Source organism: Natator depressus, chromosome 16 (assembly GCF_965152275.1).
Source record: "Natator depressus isolate rNatDep1 chromosome 16, rNatDep2.hap1, whole genome shotgun sequence".
NCBI classification, from domain to species: domain Eukaryota; kingdom Metazoa; phylum Chordata; order Testudines; family Cheloniidae; genus Natator; species Natator depressus.
In genome coordinates this window covers 7,719,583-7,740,421 of record NC_134249.1, presented here as the reverse complement: position 1 = coordinate 7,740,421, position 20,839 = coordinate 7,719,583, and the positions used below count along the sequence as shown (strand labels likewise).

General features: G+C 48.8%; 1 protein-coding gene across 1 annotated transcript in view; it reads right to left on the bottom strand.

Moving 5' to 3' along the window:
• Window positions 1–7,203: 7,203 nt before the first annotated feature.
• ARRDC1 (arrestin domain containing 1) overlaps window positions 7,204–20,839 on the bottom strand; it is a 68,307-nt gene continuing 54,671 nt past the window's right edge. Inside the window, exons 3-8 of the mRNA XM_074973330.1 lie at window positions 19,496–19,546; window positions 17,972–18,126; window positions 16,394–16,576; window positions 15,559–15,735; window positions 14,439–14,850; window positions 7,204–9,102 (exon numbers count right to left, since the gene is read on the bottom strand). Coding sequence (XP_074829431.1) covers window positions 9,038–9,102; window positions 14,439–14,850; window positions 15,559–15,735; window positions 16,394–16,576; window positions 17,972–18,126; window positions 19,496–19,546 — 1,043 coding nt within the window. The 3' untranslated portion in view covers window positions 7,204–9,037. The remainder of the gene's footprint in view (window positions 9,103–14,438; window positions 14,851–15,558; window positions 15,736–16,393; window positions 16,577–17,971; window positions 18,127–19,495; window positions 19,547–20,839) is intronic.

The window sequence follows — 20,839 nt, the reverse complement described above, 5'->3', positions numbered from 1 at the left end:
GCCTCCGAGAAGGTAGCAGGGAAGAACAGATTAAACTAGACCTGCTGGCCTCCGAGAAGGTAGCAGGGGACCTGCTGGCCTCCGAGAAGGTAGCAGGGAAGAACAGGTTAACCGGACCGGCTGGCCTCCGAGAAGGTAGCAGGGAGAAATAGGTTAACCAGACCTGCTGGCCTCCGGGAAGGTAGCAGGGGACCTGCTGGCCTCCGGGAAGGTAGCAGGGGAAAAACGCATAGATTAAGCTATGATTTCAGAATCTAGGCTGTGTCACTTGCTAAGTAATACCAGCAGTGACAAAGAGATTGAAATATCCATGTTAAGATGTTTAAAAGAAAACAGGGTAAGCCAGTACCAGAGGGAGGAATGGAGTCAGAAGGAACTCCAACCTCACCTTTTGTTAAAGAAATTACACCTTTTAAACAAAACCTTCAAAAATTTGGGCACAGTCCTTGGACTAAACAAGCCCTAGCTGATCTCTGCACTATTTCGGACCTAGAGGATAGATTGGCTCAGTATATCCTCATATACAAACCTTCTAGTGCTGCCAAAAGAGATGCAGCAGCAATTTGGTTGTTGTGGGAGGCATGTAAGGATTCTTCCCTCCGCTTGTCTTCATGTAAAGAGGAAAAGGCACAAACGGAAAAGGGAGCAGACAATTGGAAGGTGCTGGCTACAAATACCCAAAGCCAGCTGAAAATAGTGAAAGAGGCACTCCAGGAATACAAAAAGAGTGAAAAAGTTAACTCTGCAGAGGCTGGAGGGAGGCAGGTAAAGGGGGAGAAGGTCCTATGTATGGCACCCCCAGGCATAATTACAAAGAGAAAGAGTAAAAAAAAAAAGTTAACTCTGCAGAGGCTGGAGGGAATTAAGCAGCTAAACTTTGTGAAAATGTTAAAAAGGAAAAAAAAGTGTTAGAAAAAGAGCATTCTTGGTTTCTTTGCAGCCATTCTGAGGGAAAAATGGGCCCTTTTCCAAAGGAATGTCTGTAAATTAGCCAGGCAAAAGAAACTGATTAAAATCATTTGACTGGACAATTTAGTCAAATTTGCTAAAAGAACATAAGGGGGTTCTATTGGAACTTAACTGCCTCAAATGTATAAAGGGAATGTAAGATGTAAAAAAACAGAGCAACGTGGAAGGGATGTTAAAGAAAAGAAAATGTGTATGTATCTATCTGTGTGTGTGTAAATATGTAAAGTTCTAAGGACCAGTTGGTTTTGTTTTTGTTTTAAATAATGCCACTAAAAATCCATTTGACTCTTTAATTCAAAGTTGCAAAACTGACAGACCTTTTTGCTAGACACAGGTAATTAGTGCTGTTTGGCTTTGGGATTTGGCATTTAACCCTTAAAAGGTAACTCAATGCTTTACAAAATTTAAAATGTTTTTAAGTTGTGGCTGCAGCAGGGCAGTCAAAATCTGGAGAATAGAAAAAAATTGGATTATTTTTGTTTGGTTGGTTGGTTTTTGTTTGTTTGTTTGATTTTGTAACAAAATAGCAGATGAGAGCTGTAGTAAAAAAAAATAAATAAATACGAAATTTAAAAAAGACAGTGGCCCTCTGAAGCAACAGCAGGGGTGAGGTGCACAAAACAAAAAGAAGCAATGTTAGAAACACTGAGTCTTAAAATGGCTCTGAGTAATCAGACTGTCACTTTGATAAAGGTACATGAAAACTCTGTAAGCAAAAAAAAGAAATAGTTACACCTTATGTAAAAATTGATATGGATAATGTTATAGAAGTTAAACTATGGAAGGAATGTGCATTTGCCCCAGAACATGCGCAGGGTATATTGTAGAAGGGGCAAAAGAAATGCAAACGTACCATGCTACTTAATTAAAATGCTATTAGGGCTCCAAAGGGAGCCACAATAGGTTGGGTTTTCTTTTTCAGATTGCTGTGTGTTTTGGAAGCAGAAGTTAAAAGTAATCAAAACTCTGGTGAAAGTTGATTGTGTCCCTTTTAAGATAGAGTCTCTGAGCTGCTGATGGCTTTAAATCCAAAAGCAGGAAGTGTCTGTGAAAATGCAAATATGCAAATTACCTAAATGATAAAGGAAGGAAAGAACTAGCAGCACAAAGGAGCTGCAGATAAAGGACACACCTGGTCAGCAAACAAATTGTCTAAATAAAAGACATGGGATAACAAGATAATTTTAATAAATTTAATGATAATAAGTATCCCTGTAACAACATATAGTGTGTATGATTTTTGGAAAAACCCTTTAAGGTCGTATGGTAATGATGCTTCTCAGTTATTACCTGTAAATAAAACTTAAAGCTTAACACAGCAGGAAAAACATTATTAACTTGGTCTGCAGTATAAGAAGGAAAACTCAGGGATTTAATGACTAAACAGTGGGATAATTTCCCCATAACCCTTAAAAGATAAAAGCCATTGAAACCTGGCCTGCCTATAGAACAAAAACAGGAAAATGTGGGGGCAATTCCTCTGTTTTGCCTGCAATCAGCAAGGGTATTTGTAAAAGAAATATTTTAAGCAATAATCTGCCACCCCAAAAGGGGTAGAAACATGTTCTTTTTGTCTTTCAGAAAATCAGGAAAAGCTAATGCCAGCTGAAAAGCAACCCAAAACCATGAATCTACTGTCACAATAGAAATTGTGTTTTGTGTTCTATGTTTTGTCTTGTTGCTAGCACTGTTGTGTGTTTAAAAAAAAAAAAAAATACTGAAGACCTGCAGGAACTTAAAAATAAATTAAGCTTTCTGTCCCAGCTACAGGACAGCCTGATACAAAAACAAGTACATGCCAACGTAGACTTGGTCCAAATTGGTCTGGGTAACCTAAAAGCCCGATGGAATCTTTGGCAATGGCTTAATACTACCACATGGCTTATGCATAAGAAAAAAAAAATTAGAAATAGGAAACTACACAGCCATAGCTATGGGATGCACTGAAATGCAGAAACTTGCACTAGCTACTTTGGAACACAAAATGTTCTGGGTCATATTGGGAAATATTAAGGTTTGATGCATTTGTTAAAAAAGAAAGAGATCATTGTTTGACACTTATCAATATGAATGGATTCAATATGTTTCCAGTATTGTAAAACCAGACTTGTTAATGGGAGAAATTGTTGTCAAAATTGCACACCAACAGTCCCTGGAGGCAAAGGTATTGAAGGTTAGCCCACTCCCCATATTACACATGGGATCCTTCTGGCTACCCTGGACCTTGAGCCAGTGGGCTGGGGAGGGAGGGAAGCTATTGGACACTAGAGGTTGTACCGAATGGACTCCTCAAAAGTGGGTGTGCCTCACCTTGCCTGTTGCCCCAGAACCTTGTAGTAAAGATACATCACTAGGATCGTGTATGTGGCATGAATTGGAATCACAAACTCAAATTGCCTCACAGTACCTTCTCTTGAATAGGCTACATAGAAAGTGACACTGACGATTATAAATCTTAGTGTCAAAAGGGGGATTATGTTGGATCATATTAAAGAAGTTCTGTATTAAAATCACAAATGAGTTTGATTCCCCATAGTTTAAATTCCAGGGTATTACTAATTAAGAGGTCTCTTGGGTTTTGGTACTGTTTCTCTCCCTCTATGTGTGAAACTTGCAAGCTGCTAATTGTGTTAGTACATTCTAAGACAGAATCTGTTCTCAAAGCAATTCACAGAGACTCAAAGCAATACTCTAACAACAGAAACAGCACCCAGAGACTCCCCGCCCTTTTGTTGTATTAACAATTGTGATTAAAATAGAGATAGAGGATGTATGTGGACGGATGCTTGGTGTGGATAACAACTGAATGATCAGGGAGGTGCCAGCCTAAGAATCCAGTGTCCATCGGCTGAAGAAGGCGTCAAGTGGAAATAACCAGAGGACCCCCGGAGGGCAGACTGGAATCCACCCAACAGCCTCAAGAATGGGAGAACCAAAGAACAAGATAACTTCTTGGAGCCGTCAGGAATGTGCTATCTGCTGATTGATTCAGCAACAGCATGATGAAGCAATTCCCATAGACTGGCATAGGAAGAAATTCCTATAAAAATAGACTCTTAAAAAGTGAGAACTTTGGGGTCTGATTCTGCAAACCAACTTCCAGGAGCATCAGATGAGCATCTGACAAGGCCCTGCTCCCTCCTCATGTCCAGGCCACCTGGCCAGTGGCTTGGCATGAGCAACTCTAAGGCTGGTAACTATGATGACAACCTTGCAGAACCTCTGTGTGTGTGTGTGTGTGTGAATGTGTGAATAAATATGAGATTGAATGGAATGTTATAGCTAAAACTAACTGCTTACTATGATAACAACCTTGCAGAACCTGTGTGTGTGTGTGTGTGTGTTTGTATGAATGAATGAGTGAATAAAGATGAGATTGAATGGAATGTTACAGCTATAACTAACTGCTTACTATGATTCTTTCTGTATTCACAATGAATGTGGTATTTTGCCTTTTTCCCTTTAATAAGATCCTGCTGGTTTTTAATTTATTGGTACAACACCAATTCTTTGACAGTCAGCTTGCTGCTGCTCAACCGGGGCACCCTGCCGAGCAAAGGCTTCCATCATGATGCATCGAGAGGTGTCGGATTTTCCTGGCAGCAGACCAGATTCCGCAGCACCCCCACAGCGCAGCTTGTGGATGGAGACACTGCTCAGCCAGGGGCCACGGCCTGCAGCACACCAGTCTGCTCCTGACTGGGAAAGTGGAGACACATTTCAGGCAATGGGGCTTTTAAACCAACGTAACGTTCTAGGGGAACTAGTTGGGGCGAGCAAGCTCCAGCACGCTGGAGCATGGGAGAAGCCAAGTGAGACGAAGGCCCAAGCAAGACATGCTGTCTAGGGCAAAGCAGGCCTCTGGCACCTGCACGGGCTGGAAGCCTATGCCAGATGCTCACAGGCTGGAGGCGCGTGCATTATTTAAAAGGGAAAACTAGGAGGACAAGTGCTGGCTGAGTAAGCAGGAGGGCCCACCTGGTGCTCAATTCTGCAGGGGCTCTGGCACCACAGTTCAATCTCACGGCTCAGCTAGAAGCAGGAGGCAGGAAGAGCCCACTGAGCACCAGCAAAGGAGCTTCATAGGCAGAGAACACCTCCCTTTCCCTCTGTGGCCAGAGAGGAAGGCACAGTGGGAAAGCCCTTAACCTCCACCCCTCTGTGTAGGGAAATGGCTATCCTCCCTCAGCCCCAGCCCACTTTTCCTCTCCCAAGGCGCCCCGTCAGACTCTGGTCAGCCCCGTGACATTTCAACACCACTGAGCGCAAAGGGGCTGCATGGAAGTTCCACAGCATGGCATGTAGCTCACCCGCCGCAAACAGCTCTGCCAACTTAGACGCTAGCCTGGTGAGCGAAGCAGCGCCCCCACATCTATGCAGCACGCTGTTTGCTACTATCTTGGGTCACAGCAGCCCTTTAGCTTCGCATATTCCCCCCTCCTCTGACTAAGGAAAGTCCCCTGGGACTCACACTGGGTTCTTCTGTTCAGAAAACACAGTCCTGCTACACAGGGATTTGGGCTCAGAAGCAAAGCCCTGGGTGGAGGCAGCTCATACCACCTTCTTCCAAACCCACAGCTAGGTAGAGACCTGGGGCATGCCCAAAACACAGGTTAATCCAAAACCCATTCAAGCCTATAGGTTTCTTTCCAGGGTCTTTTTGTGGTTTGTACAGCACCTAGCACAAAACCTGCTCCACAGCAGGGACTCCAAGATGCTATCATGATCTAGATAATTGATTCCAATGGGATTTGGATTAGGCTTTAAAGGAGGAACATGAGCAACAGCAAAGTGGGTGCAGGAAAGCGGTAGCAGCTTAGGTGGATGAAATGTGAGGCTCCTGGCAGCTGCCAATATTCACTGAATAAACAGAGCTAGAACTGTGGCATGTTTCAGGAGAAAACTGCTTTTAGGGAGGAGGTAGCATCTCATTGCAGGGAGCAGGTGGGGCCAGGCCCTGGGCAGCAGTCAGATTCAGGTGAGAACATACAAGACTGACAAGAAAGTGGGGTGGGAGAGAGATGAACTTTCCTCTCTTTATAAGTGAGCTTGGTCCTGGGGCATCCCATGAATATTTACAGGGAGCAGCACCAGCCCCTTCAGCATGGAAGCAGACAGGCATGACTGGAGAGCTTGTATCTGGTTCATGAGTCTGAGCCATCCTTCAAAACTGGGAAAGCAGCAGTAAGTGGCTTTTAATTTCCCTCCCGCGCCTTGGTGATATTACTAGTGTCATCAAAACCTTCTTAAAAGGGCCATGCCACTTACGTGCTCACGTCCACAGCCCAGGCATCACTGCCTTGTGTGTGTGGATAATAAAGAATTTCCTGGCTCTAGCTTTTCTTTAAAGTTCTGCTTTTCTCAGAGATGATGCAGGTGGAGGGCTGCAGCATGTCTACAACCAATGGTTCGTGGGTTTGTTTATTTTTAAAATGTACTTTCTAGGAGTGTTGTGCCAAGAAGTGGGCACAAACTGATTAGGCGCCAACCTTTTCTCCCAAGTCTTGGCTATTCCATTTCCATCCTCCTGTTTCCTGGAGATGATTTTCCTCCTCTAATTCCCTAGCTTGCATCAAGCCTGCATACTAAATTGCAGAGAGCTCGGACCACACCAGTGATCAGACAGCACCTGCTGGCCATTTTGATGAACTGTACGTTCTCAGCACAGCAAGGCACATAATAGAGGTAGTGAACTAATCTAGCAGCTACCCCCGGCTGATCCAAGCCAATGGGAGTTGAGGGAACTCAGCACCTGAGGATCAGACTCTACCCCATTATAGGGTAGCTTTAACAGCAGGCAATTCACTAGTGATTATGTGTCTTAATGGCTGAATCGCATTTCCTAGCTACTCCCCCATCCCAAAATCATTAGGCTACTGAATGAATAGATGTGTCTGCAAACATCAGACCCTTGCTGGAAACGCAGAACCACCCCTGTGAAAGAACCTCCCTCTCATAGCAGTTAAAGGGCCATACACATCCCCTGTGATCCCAAATCACAGGTGCAGAGTTCTGGGCCATGTGTACATATAGAAACGATCATTTTGCAAGAATCACTCCATTTTTCTCAGAATAATTTATTAAATACAGCATTAAAATTTTATTTGTTATGAGTTCAGTCATTAAAAACAAGTTTCTATTTCATATATTTATGGACCTGGACAATCATTTTATAACTATGGGTGGAGGGAGAGAGAGAGAGAGCACGCGCGCCAGTGCTGCTAGGGAATGGTTTTCCCCCCCCCATCCTCCCTTCCCCCAAAGCAGTTCCACACAATTAATGACATTTGCACAGAAAAGGGAGAGCTGTCCCCCAGCAGCCAGCCCTGGCTTAGGTAGAGGCAGGTGGAAGCGGGGATGAGAGAAAGGCTTCGGCTCTCAGGTGTGCAGCTTGAGACCCCTTATCTTGGGTTCAGCCTCACAGCTGAAAAGTGTCTGCAGGACCCAGCAATGTCAAATGCAGCTGAAGGTGATCAGCATTTCTGATCATCACACTGGTATGAGGTCAAGATGGGCACCCTCAAAAAACAAAGCAAACAAAAACAAAACACACACCCTGTCAGAGGCCCACTGTTGGAGGAGATGTTGCCCCTAAATGCCCCTAACCTCTGCCCCTGGAGCATGCTCGTTTGGTTTGGTTTTGCACTGCAGCTTGCAAAGCTAGTTTTCCTTACGAGCCAGGGAACCCTACTCTAATGGCAAATCAGCCTTTTCCCCAGGACCGCACAAGCTTGGGGGTGGAGCTGCACATAGCTTTGATGTGGGGAGAAGTAGGAGTAGGTCACAGTCCAAGGGCCTTTCTGGCACTTCCATCCAACGGACAGCAAGGCTCTTTGCGGGGAGAGCATTTCCTGCTTTAGGGTCATTTCAAAGGGTGGGGTTCCCCATGAAGCCCCTTGGGAGAACTCAGAGGTAGTGTTAGATGGAAGTTTGAAGCTTGATTGTCAGTTTCCAGCTGGCTGAGAGTAGTGGAGAGTGGGAACGAAGAAGTTACGCCCTCCAGAGCAGGAGCTATCAGCCACTTGCAGACCGAGTGCCTGGGAGGGTTCTGGCAGCTGATTTGGCTGGCATGGCAGAGCTTATCCCCTTTAAACCAAAGTCCTACGAATTTAAAAGGGATGAAGCCAATAGGGTGCTGCAGGTGTTGCTCAGAAAATCCTATAAGATTTTTATAGACAATTCTATTCCTGCAGGAGACCTCTAAAGACTGGCTTCAAAAAGTGCCATGGAAAGGTATTAAATTGTATATCACTCTCTCCTTCCCCTCCTCATCACCCGGGACTATCCCCAATAGGAATCCTGCTAGGGTTCCTGATCAGTGCCTAGATCAAGGTCATGGCTACAGGAGCCCCCTTGTCTCATCATGTACTGGCAATGTTTTCGCTTGCAACTGTTGGAAGCTAGCCAGTCACTTTGCAGCATGGCAATGCAGAGAGCCTGCCCTATAGGCCCTTTTTACCCCTTTGTGCTATGGCTGTGCCTTCTGGAGATCTATGGTGGCAGACATTGCCCCATTGATTTGGTGTAAAGTAGGGGTGCAGAGCAGGTAGGAAGGGCTTTGAGGAAGTCAGCTACACCAAAGGCCCACATGGAAGGATGACCGAGGCTGCTGAGCCCAGTCCTGATTAGAAAAAGCACTCAAACCCACCACAAAAAATATATCAAATGAATCCACACAAGCCTGCTATCGCAGACAGTAGAGACACAACAATTCAGTAGCATTTTCAATAAGGCATCACAGGTGCTAAATAAAGTGTTGATTACAGTACGGGAACACAGATCATTGTGCAAGGCATCCCGAGGGCAGGCAACGTCTCTGCCCCGGTGCGTCAGGAGAGCGGGTGTGAAGAGGCTGTACAATTCCCCTCCCCACCCCACATACACCACGCCCCACACTGCTTCTCACCGCTCTATTCCTTTAAAATAAAAAAGAAAGACTTAAAAATCTCAGCCCAGGAGTAGCTGGTGGCCCCAAGTATAAGAGATGCTTTGCGCAGTACCGGACTTGGCAGCAGATGGGGAGCCATGGTGACTCGGGGACAGCACTGTCAAGGTTCCAAGCACAGGGCTAGTTGCCATTGCTGAGGCTGGAGTTGGCACTGCTGCAGCTTTGTTCATAGGAAGGGGGTGCCTCTACCGGGGAGAGGGAAAAAAAAAGAAAAAAAAAAAAAAAGAAGTTTAGGAGTCAGTTTGTACAGCTTACTTTGAAGGTTTCCCTCCCACCACTCTGCTCCTCCAGGTAGGGCCAGATACAAATCCCACTGAAGCCAATGGCCAAAAAAACCCCCACCATCTCAGACTTTACGGGACTAGAGCCCATAAAGAGAGACGCACAATTGAGTGAGTGACTTTTTGTGGACAATTTGCCATTCTGCTCCTTTCAGGGCATGAACCAGAGGGCAGAGGAGCTAGGAATGACTTTGTGGACCACAGAACACCAGAGAAGCAACCCCCAGCCCTGCTGTCTGACCTGGAAGTACACGAACTGATCACTTGCGAGGTGGTAAAGGACAGTCTGTAGCTACTGAAAGACACTCATACCCCTATAATGTGTCTGTTCTTGCAAGAAAAAGTACTTTCAATTAGGTGGACGGCCACCAACACAGGCACTTACATAGTCCTTCAGAGCTCTTTAAAATGTTAAGCTTCACAACTCCCTGGTCTGGTAGGGATTAACACTCAGTTTTACAAGTGGGAAAATACTCAGTTTTACAGGTGGTCCCTTTCTGCGTTCAACACGTGTGTACACAAGCATACCATGTGCCTGAGATTGGAGAATTTGAGCAAGAGCGTCCATTAGTCTGTGCTTGCAGTTGTCCTCCTCCTGCTCTGAACCCAGGGGATAAGAGAAGGTGCAGATCAACACCTCCCCAGTTCCTTTATTTCTACCAATCAGATACAATCCACAGCAGAGGGGAGGCAGGGTGGGTAGTGGAATACAGATAAGGACCACATATCTTGAAGAACCTCCAGTCACAGGTAAGTAGCCTCCATTTCTTCTTAAAGTGTACGTTCCTATGTGTATTCCACGCATTGGTGATTGGTAAACTGTATTCAAGTCAGGTAGAGGTAGAGGTGGGTGTGGGGGAGGTGCAAGGATCCAGTTGGTATAGAGGTCTAATACTGCTGCCCCCTCTGCCTTTAGCTGCATCTGCAGACAAGGCCTAATGTTATGAATGGCGCTCCAGGTTAATGTCCACGTGAATGTGAGAGAGAGTCTTTCATGCTGAGAGCTGCAAACCACATTCCCTCCACCAGGAAGGGGATTATTTATGCCAGTTTAACCATTTGGCATTTTGGATTTGCCAATAAAAACATTTAATTGCTGAAGGTCGAGAACAGGTCTCCATCCTCCCTTTTTCTTGGGAACGATGAAATATGGGGAGTAGAAACCTTTCCCTTGGTGGTGAGGTGGCACTTGTTTTATGGCCCCTTGTTGGATGGAGAATCTCCTCATGGAGTGGTCCCTGAAGAGGAACCAGGAAGGGGAGAGGAATTCTACAGAGTAGCTGCAGTGGGTGATTTCTAATATCCACTGGTCTGTTGTGATAACCACCCAATTGTGGGCAAAGAGGACGGGGTGGCCACCCAAGGTCCAGAGGGCAGAAGTAGGGGTAGGAGGTTCTTGATCATCCCGTCAAAAAGTAATCCCTGAGTGGTGGATGTGGCTGGAGGATTTGCAGTTGTGGCACAGGGAGATAAATACCTACGTCTTTGTATCCTCAGACGTTTGCATGGTGGTTTGAAAGGGCGCTGGTGGTGGAATGGTGGAGGAGGCAGTTTCGGCTCATACATTTGTGCTTTCTCTTTGGGGCAGGGTGTAAATGCCTGGGGAGCAGAGGATTGTCCTAGAGACTCAGACTTCACACTAGATAGATTAGACTCGATGGGCAAGTTCTCTAGGACATTCTGAACCTCCCAGAGAAACTTGGGAGGAGTGTAGCCAAGACTCCTGCCTCATGAGTATTCCTGTCTCCAACCCATTAGATGCCATGTTAGCAGCATCCACGGCAACTTGTCTGGTGTTTTCACCACCAATTTGCCATCCTCAATGAAGTCTTGAAATTCTTGAGGAAAACTTTGGACTACAGGGACAAACTCCCAGTAACTGTTGAAATCATTTTGCCAACAGAGCCTGGTAGTTAGCAATATGAAACTGAAGGGTGTTAGAAGATAATACCTTCCTTCCTAGAAGATCAAGCCATTTTGAGCCCTTGTCCACAGGTGCTGCTTTGGGACACTGCAGGCTAGATCTCGGAGGAGTCTTGTATTGCCAGCGAGTTGAGTGCTGTGTGTGTGAAAAACTCCACTCCTTGGCTGGTACAAAAATATCACCTCTTGCCCCTTTTTGGGGTGGCACACAGGAGACTGGAGAATGCCACACTACCCTGTCTGGTTCCAGGATGCCCTCATTTACTGGGAGGCTACTTGGTTGGGAGCAGAAGGCTACAAGATGTAAAAGACTGTGTGCTGAGTATCTTGGATATCCTCAAGTGAAACCTGAAGTTCATTCACCACTCTCTGCAGGAGCTCCTGATATTGCCTGTGGCCATTACGCAGGGATAGGGAAGAAGGGACAAATTACCTCATTTGGTAAAGGCGAGGAAACACCCATTGGTCGCTCCAGATCTGGCTTGAAATTCTTCTCCCTCTTACTACAATGGAGCTGGTTGGTGTAGTGTAGAAGAGGGTCAATGGGACTCATGGATGGATCAAAGGTGTCTAAAGTAGGGATCCCATAGACCCTAACAGGTCCAATATGAAGGGCTGACCAGTTGCGGGGGATCCCAAGGAATCACAGACCATCAGTCCCTCGGATAATTGTATCTGGGTGGAGGATGGACTCCAGATCTTTGAGTCTGTCTGAACTCAACTCCCTACGTGGGGATGATGGTTCATCTGGAGCTTCCAACCCATCGGGAGAGAAAGCTGGCTCCTGTTCAGCCAGCAGAGCCGTCTGCACTGGTGGGTAAAGCTCCTGCCTACAGATGGGAGCGGGGAGCATTTCCATTTCCTCAAGGTTTCCTCCTCCAGAGTCAAAATGTCTCAAGCCCTGAAAGAAGGGGAGGGTGAAGATATCCTACAGCAGTGATCACGAACCAGTCGATCCTAGAGGATCTCTGGTGGTGCAATGGGGCTGCTGCTAAGGCAGGCTCCCTGCCTGCCCCAGCCCCATGCTGGTAACAGAGGCATGTTGGCCCCTTCCGGGAGCCTGCCTTAGCCTCACTGCGCTGCCAACTGGGAGCCGCCCGAGGTAAGTGCTGCCCAGCAGAAGGCTGCACCCCAATCCCCAGACCTGAGCCCGCTCCTGCACCCCAACCCTCTGCCCCAGCCTGGAGCCCCCTCCTGCACTCAAACTCCCTCCCAGAGCTTGCACACCTCACCCGCTCCTGCACCCAAACCCCCTGCCCCAGGCTCAGCCAGAGCCCCCTCACACATTGTGAAGCTCTCAGCCCCAGATCAGAGCCCACCCCCCACCCCAGTGAAAGTGACTGCGGCGGGGGGAAGGGGGAGGGAGAGCAAGCAGGGCGGGGTAGATCCTGAGTTGCCCTTAAATTCAAAAAGTAATCTTAGGTGTAAAATGTTTGGAGAACACTGTCCTAGAGGGAGGTGTCAGTTTTGGTTTGTCTTGAAGTAGGAGGTGTTTCTACAGTTGGGACTAGCAGATCTGGTATGTCTCTAGTCCAGGAATGGGTCGGTACCATCAAAGAGTCTAACTGGGAACTGAGATGGTCTTGGTGTGCCGATCCTTAGGCTTATCAACTGGAGATGTCAGAAATGGCAGATCCCTTCATCTTCATGCCTTACCCTCATAGTCAGAGGGTTTAAGCTGGCTAAAGCCTTGGGATCTGGGCATGAGGATTCACTTGACTTGGACCGAGTCAGGGAGGGAGCAGACCTGGAAAGACATCGGTCCTTGTACTCATGAGAGTGCCCCTTACTCTCATGAGCAGCCCTCGCTGATGACTATTTGGGTTTTGCAACTCTGGAGCTCGTGCTTGGAGGGTTGTTTCTCATTGGTAGAAGTCGATGTACGGCGTGTGTGAGGGAGCAGGGAGTCTCCCTGGCCTGTATCTGACTGAGGTCTCAACCGTCTCCGTAAGGTGTTTTCTCAGATGATGATCTCCCTCCTCACAAGTTTCGGAAGGTGGGGACGGGAAGGAGCGGAGTGACAGGTGCTGCACTTAAATCGATCCTTTTCCTGGCAACAAAGGCAGCACCGTTGTTTGATGCTCACGGGGAAGGAACGGGGATAGAGACAGTTCTCAAGCTAAGCTTACTACTACAAGACAAACTAACACCAAGACCACGTACAGCACATTTACAGGTTCTGAAGACGAAACATGGAGGTATCCATGGACACAGAAGATTCCAACTCGGGCTATGCAGTGGTAGGAAGAAACTTGAGAGGTCTCCGTTTGCACCAACTCTTATTCCCTCAGTTCGGAGCATGAGGAGGGCATCTCCGCAGCCGCGGCCCAACTGACAGACACTACTGGTTAGAAATCTCCAGTCTCAGGTGCATGGCATGCGTGCGTACCCGCGTGTGCAATATACATAGGGACTAGAACTCTAAGTAGTAGTGATGGTTTTGCTTACCTATGCAGCAGTTAGGTTACTAACCCTAGATCTCACCCCCTCCCTCTCCCCGTCCATCAGCATCCTCTCACTCCCCTTGCAATTCATCCATCCCTTGTTTGCTGATGTTTGGCCTCAAAGAAACAGTTTGGGCCAGTTACAGAGCCAAGACAACACCTAGTGCCTCAGTTTTTACTCTGAGTGCTAAGGGTGTTCTTATTGCATTAGGATATTGGTTTGGTCTAAGCCTGTTCTCTCACAGACCCTAGAGGGGCAGTTCTGGGATAGGCAGGGTTCCATGGATTTTCTCCTCATGTATAAAGGAGTTCCCAAATTCTTACATGCTGGACCATCTCTTCACACATGTAGAGCTTCCCCTCTTTGAGCCAGACCAAATGCCCATTCACAAAGGAAAGACTCCTGTTAAAAGTTGCTTTTCCAGTTCTGTTGCCAACAGCATCAGCACGGGCCCAGACATTTACACCATCCTGTTGGACCAATACCATCTTTTGCAAAGATCTTCTCCACTTCCACAGCTAACCCCAAGATAATGTTGGCTGTGGGTAGGTCACTTCCCTCATAGTAGACATGTGACATCACTGTCATGGCTATAAAGGGGGAATCCTTTACGGAGGCTACTGGACACAGAGACCCTGTGGCTTTTCTGACTAACAGACCATGTGGCCTGGTCTCCTCCTACATGGCTCTCCCCATGTCCTGGCCTGGCCCAGCAGCCATGGAAAGAACCCACTACCACACGACAGGGGTTCAACCACTGCTCTGGCAGCAGCGGGGTAAGGGACAAGTCTACACTCCCAACAGCCACTGGATTGATTTCCCCTCACAACCTAGACAGCAGCTCTTTTAGAGCTCCGGGAGGGAGCGCTCACCATTGGGGTAACCCCACGTGCTGTACTCCGGAGGCAAGATGAGAGAGCTGGCGGTGGGAACCGGAACCACTGTCCCCTCAGCATAGTACGGGACCGTCGCTCCTGTTGCCAAGCAAAGCGTGGGGTGGTTTGGGGAGGCAGTCTGGTCTGAGTCCAGCCTTAGGTCCTGGAGGCTCAGTCCTGGAGCGTAGCTGAACGTCTGAAGTTGGGAATGGCTCTTGGTGGGGATTGAAACATTGTCCATTGGGTGATAGCCACTGGCAGCTTCCTCCTCTTCTGGTGGGGCGGACGGGACCACAATGGATGGAATGTGCTGGACCGACCTAGCCGGGGTCAGAGGAACCCTGTTCACAGCGATGTTGCCGATGTAAATAGGAAGAGTGACTGAAACCTCTGGCGACTTCAGGGAAACCTGGGGAGAGGAGAAAACGAGAGGCATCCAAGTCAGTCAATCCAGGTTCTGCCAAAGGCCCAGTTGCTCCAAACACAGGCAGTTCCAGCCGCTGAGCAGAGATTAACAGGACAGCTACAGTTCTAGGCCCAAATGTGCCAGAGGTAGCAAGTTACTGGGAGGTCCCCAGTCTCATGCTGCAGCACCCACATGGTCTTGTTTGGTGTCTTAACCAGGTTTTTGAGAGAGCTCAGGGCCAAATTTCCAAGTACTCAGGACCCAGTGGGTAGAGCTCTGCTGAAAGCTTGGCCAGAAGCATCACTTTTATTCCAATCTCTAGCTGGCTAACCCCAGACTTGCAGAGGTTGGGACTGCTCTGTTAGCATTTTTCAGCAACAAGCCTATGTAAAACCGTGCATCTGTGGGTAGGGATTGTAGTATTGCCCTGCACCAAAACCGGGAAGCAGACTGGAGCTCTGTAACCCAGGGAGCTGCAGACACCCAGGGAGCTGAGCAGCCTGACAGGCAAGTCCTACCACATGGGTGTCTCCTCCAGACCAGGTGGTGTTTACTCCCTGGAGCGCAGTATTGTTTGGAGAGCTTCTTCCCCCAGGCAGAAAGTCCTCTGGCTCCACCCTCCCCAAGGACTCTGGCAGCCCTGGCCCAGCCCATTGGCAGCCCTCACAGATGTTCTGCTGTAAGGAAGGGACAGGGCAGGGCAGGACCTACCTGGATATAGTAGTCGACATGTATGAGGCTGCAGCCTTGCAGCATGGACTGCGGCAGTGCAGGGACAAGGATCTGCTCCTTCCATTCCGCGTGCTTCCAGGCCTTCACCCCCGAGCCCTCCACCTCAGCAATGGTCCTCAAGTCATAAATCCAGCGCTTGGATTTATAAGCGACCTTCTATAGAGAAGAGTGAAGATGGGATTAAGCAGAACAATTTCTACAGGGTCCGTTTCACTGGGCTTCCAGCATTGCTCAGAGCTGCCAAGAACTAGAAACCCTTTAACCGTTGCTGAGTGAGAGTAAGCAGAGGTCTGGCATGACAGACAGCAACATGGAGTTTCTGCCCTGTATCAATTATGTGACAGTTGCCATCTTGGCAGACACACTGGAGATTAAATCAAGGACTCCAGAGCTGAAAGCATGGACTGCTACAGCTTGAGCTGAAGCAGCAAGGCTCTCTAGCTGGTGCTGCAAGAGACTCAGTGGAGTAGGCATGGAGTGGGGCGAGGATCTGCAACCTGCCCTCTGCCCGCTCACTGAGTTACACCTGGATTGCATTCATGGGGGCGTCTCTCCTCCCACCCCATGCCCAAGTTAGTTAATTCTGCATCCCCTCTAAGGGTTTGATTTCCACCTAACCTCCTCCCATCACCACCTACTACGCACCTGGGAAGGGAGATGCACAAGGATTTCAAATTTAGCAGACCCCCATTTATATTATCATTGCGCCTAGGAGGGAAAGCAGGTCTTGAGACACTGCTCTCAGCATCTGTCTGGATGTGGCTCCATCCAAGCCAGCCCAGCATCAGTCCCAGTCCCTGCTGATGTCTCTTACCTGGAGGAGGCTGGCCACCACGGTGCCAGTGTCCCGGCCAGACTTGTTCTCGATGTCGGTGCGCAGCTGGATCGCCTGCCCCACGATATAACCTTTGAGGTCCGAGGTGGCGGTTAAGACGATATTTCCACTCTTCACCAGCTTGTAGTTGAACTTCTTGGTGATGGACGTGGTGTTGGGTTGCTGTGGGAGGACAGCAGAAGGTCAGACGTGGGGGCTCAAGAGGGAGTTTGCAGAAAAAATGGTCAAAGGGAATGAGGGTTTGGGTTCCCCCTGCCAAATCCGAAACACCTGGTCGTCCAACAAGCTTGGTATTCTATGCAGTTTGAATAAGGCTGAGCGCGCCTCCAGGTGGCGGCCACATCTCCCACATGTGGACAAATACAACGCTATGAGCTACTGTACCCCACAGATCATCTTCCAGAGTAGGGCAGACTTCACTGGTCCCCAGAGGGCTGCTGCAAACCACAGGTAAACATGCACAAAGCAGCTGCTTTTCCCATACGTGCTTACAGTGATCTCATCAAGGGCCAATGCCCAATTCCCTTCACAGCAGCAGTCACAGCCACCCCAGAACAAGGGTCTATTCATCAGAAAAGATTCCAGGCTGGCAAAAGCCAGATGATGGTGTCATTAGACCCAAAGGGTCATTACAACAACCCCTAGACTGGGGCTGGTTACACACTCCCCCAGGCCTGCACCCAGTGGGATCACCTAGAAAAAGGCGAGTTCTCATGCAGATCTCTGTAGCCCACGCATGAAGGGGACTGCGCTAGTCAGTGGGGCAGGTAGGGTGGTCTGGTCTGGTCTGCTGTAAGCTATTTATAGTCAGTATGGCGTACTGGAAAGACACAGGAGGAGCAGAATGTGGGGCCACCCGGTTCTTCTAGGATTCCATGCAGCTGCGTGCCCGTGTCTCCTGTCCAGGGTCTGTACAGCAGCCCTGCCGGAGCGTGGCTAGGGCATACAGCCGTGCCGGAGGAGCTGCCGGCGTGGACTCAGTTGCCAGCATGTCTGAAATATATTCTCTGCGGTCAGAGGGAGCTGGTTTGAAGCTCTTCTGCTGGCGATTCCCAAAGCAGGTGCGACTGGACCGGCTATTGTTCCTCTTCTCTTGGCATCCCACACAGCAGCTGTGCTGGGTCCACCCACTGGGAGCACTCCCCCCAGGTAATGTGGGATGGATCATGGGGAGGGGGGGGGGACACCAGGGGGTCCCAGGCTAGGGGAGGTCACATTCCCTCCTGACCCCCCGGCCTTTAACTGGTGCGGCATACCGGTAAGAAATGAATCCTACTTGCACCCCTGGCGCTAGTGGAAACGACAGTGGAACAGGCCCATGGATTTACAGCCCAGACCAACGAGGCCCTGCAGTGCTTCGGGTGGCAACGTGCTAACCCCTATTGCATCTCATTCCATGCAGTGCGTGCCATGAGCGACCCTCTCCTCCGAGCTACTGCCCTGACTTCGCAGGGTGACACTGGATGAGGGAGAGGGACGCTTGGCTTCTCCTTTATTCCAGTGGGAGACGCTCAAGGGTGCAAGAGCTTCTTGCCCTCCCCATTGCGGCTCTCTTACCTCAATGTCAGGGATGTCATTCAGGTTGAGTGGGCAGAGAATGTAGAAGACCTTGTTGCACTTGTGGTCCTTGGCAAATCGGGGTGTATCAATCACAGCTTTGACCTGATGGACCACCTTCCCAAAAGGGCCTTCAAACGACGTGGGGGCTGATGCTAGATTCATAAGGGAGAAGGCAGTCAAAAAGAGAATGCCTCAAGCCATTGAAAGGGGAGCTCGGCCTTACCCACAGAGCCTGAAACACTTTCCTGTGGCTCAAAGCAAGAGGAGAGGCAGAACCTTGCAACTATTTGGGAGTTAGGGTCTCCCAAGTGCATTTGAGCCTGTGCATGAAGAATCAGGGACCAAATTTGGTCCATCAGGACTACTGTAGCTTCCTTTTTACTGAAGGGGCAACCTGGGCCATGCAGCCATGGTGTATGGAGAAGCAGGGAGAGAACTAACTCCTCTTATTTGTGCTATGGTAGTGCCAGGAGCTCCAGTCACAGACCCGGCCTCACTGTGCTAGGTGCTGTACAAAACAGTGAACAGAGACAGTCCCTGCCCCCAGGAGCTGACAATCATCCTCCCACTCTGCTCTGGAGAAGTTTACAATACAGAGTTCCCACCGGTCTTCCCACCAGCGCTGGTGAGGAGGTGGGGTTGCTAATGCAGGCAGACTCCAGCAGCTTCCAGCTAGTTTTACTACTGTGTGGTTTAGTTAATATGGCTGTAGAGGTACCAGAGGTTCCCAGAGCCTCATCTGCACTAGGCAAAGAAGAACTGCCTAGGTCCTTTTCAGGTTAGCCAGCCGTGTGGTCAAGAGGCATGACTACGGTGCAGCTTCCATCATCGCTCTCACCAGCAGGGGTGTAGGGGTCTGAATTTGGCCCGTGGAGACACAAGTTAGGGCTCCCATCAGCACAACAGCTCCCAGTGAGATGTGTTTCCAGTGAGATTCTCTAATGAAGACAACCCTCCAGAGGGATAATTCCTTGAAGGGCCAGATTTATGCAGCAAAAGTTGCTCTTCTAAAAAGCCAGGCTCAATTTAAGACCAACTCCAGCTGTGCATTGAGAGGCAGCCCTGAGGGCCTCTCTTGAATAAAGGTTTGTGCTCTTACTGCCAGCGCTCTCCAATGCTTAATATGCTCTTAGGCCTGGACTAGACCAGGAGAACAGCTCTGGTTTGAAAACATACCAGTGGATACGACCTTAAAATGTGACTTTGCACCTGGCACGGACATGCTTTACTACTGTCAAGAGTCACTAGCTGTTTGTGGTTGACTCTGGGCTCCCACCAGTGTCTCCAGTAGGTACTAAAGTCATGTTTAAAAATCCCATGAGCCAGCCAGCTCTGAATCACCCCCCCTTCTCCTAGCTGAGCCAAGGTCTTAGAGGCTTGACAACAAAGGTCCTTTCCCCACTTGGCCAGCATGCGCTTTTTACCGTATAAGGCAGAGGAGAGACGAGTCTCCCGGAAACACTAGCGTCACTACGTTTTCACAACCCTGAGCCTCCCAAGCAGTCAGTATCTCCACCATACCTGGCACCAGGAACTGGAAGGGAAAGGTGTGCTCGCCAGCTGTCAGAACCCCTGCAAAAAAGACAGAGCAAAAGGCAAATGAGAATCTGGAGGCATCCCGGGCACTGAGCCTGAAACGGGATATCAGTGCATTAGCACCAGGCTTCCCTGAGAAGACAGACTGCCAGCTGAGAGCACGTGTCCAGGACTCATCCCCACAAAGCATTCTTCTCACCACAGCTGAAGCACTCACACTCAGTGCATGGAATAGGCCAAGATCCATTTACCTGTCTAAACACTAGCAACAGGGGAGATATGGGGCAGGGTCCTGGGGGCAGCTGGTGCAGTGGTCAGAGGAGCAAGGTCTATAGCTACTGGTTGGCCACAGGTGACTGGGTGTGGGACCCAGGAAGGAGATGCATGTGAACAAGGCCAGGATGGTGCTGGCTGTCCTGGGCTTGGGGGAAGTTTTGGTGGTATCAAGCCAGTATAATCGTAATCTTCTCCACATGCTGCTCACCCTCACGGAGCCCATTTACCTAGATAAGACCAAACTCCCCCTCCTTCAGGCATGCTGCTTTGCTGTCTCTGGCTCTCATCAGTGATGGGCCAAAGCTGGAACTCCTAAGCCCCATTAGGGTTAAAGGCAGAGTACAGTTTCAGTCTTCTAGACCCTACAGTTTTGGTCCTGGTTTTTAGAGGACATGGCTGAGATCTCACAAATATCAGCTTGAAAAGACTTCAGTGCAGTTGATTGGATTTGTTCCACAACCAAGTGCAAGGATCATACAGTGAACAAGGCCTGTAATGCAATCGTCAGGCCTAGATAGATTGCAGATCCTAGACATGATCCTTGTGCTTTTAGCACAGCAGGCAGTCTCCCCTCCCTCCGTTCTGCCTGGCACTTACACCGCAGGCCCTCACCTAAAGAGCTGGATGGGCTCCTGGTAAGGGTGCCGAGAGCCATTAAATCACCCCATATATAGAATGGAAACCACTTCAAGCCAGGGGGTGTGGCAGCACCCTCAGTTCCAGCACCTCTGGTTTCTGGGTCCCACGTCCATCTTTTGTGATGGGAACAGACTTTATGAGACTGTGACATGAGAGATAATTGCCGGTCTGGTGGTTTGCCTTAGCAGTTATGGGTATTGAAGACACTCGGATTTGATCACGCATTGGGAGAAGGGTTTAGATTTTGTACCAGAGACTTCATTTTATTTGGCATCAAGTTCTCCACTTCAGCACGTGCTGCCCCTTTTCCAAGCCCACTGTTACTTTAACTCCAGTGACCATGCAGCAACTCGCGGTAACGTCTTTGGACCACATTAATGGCATTGTAACCAACTGTAGGAGCACTTCTGAAAG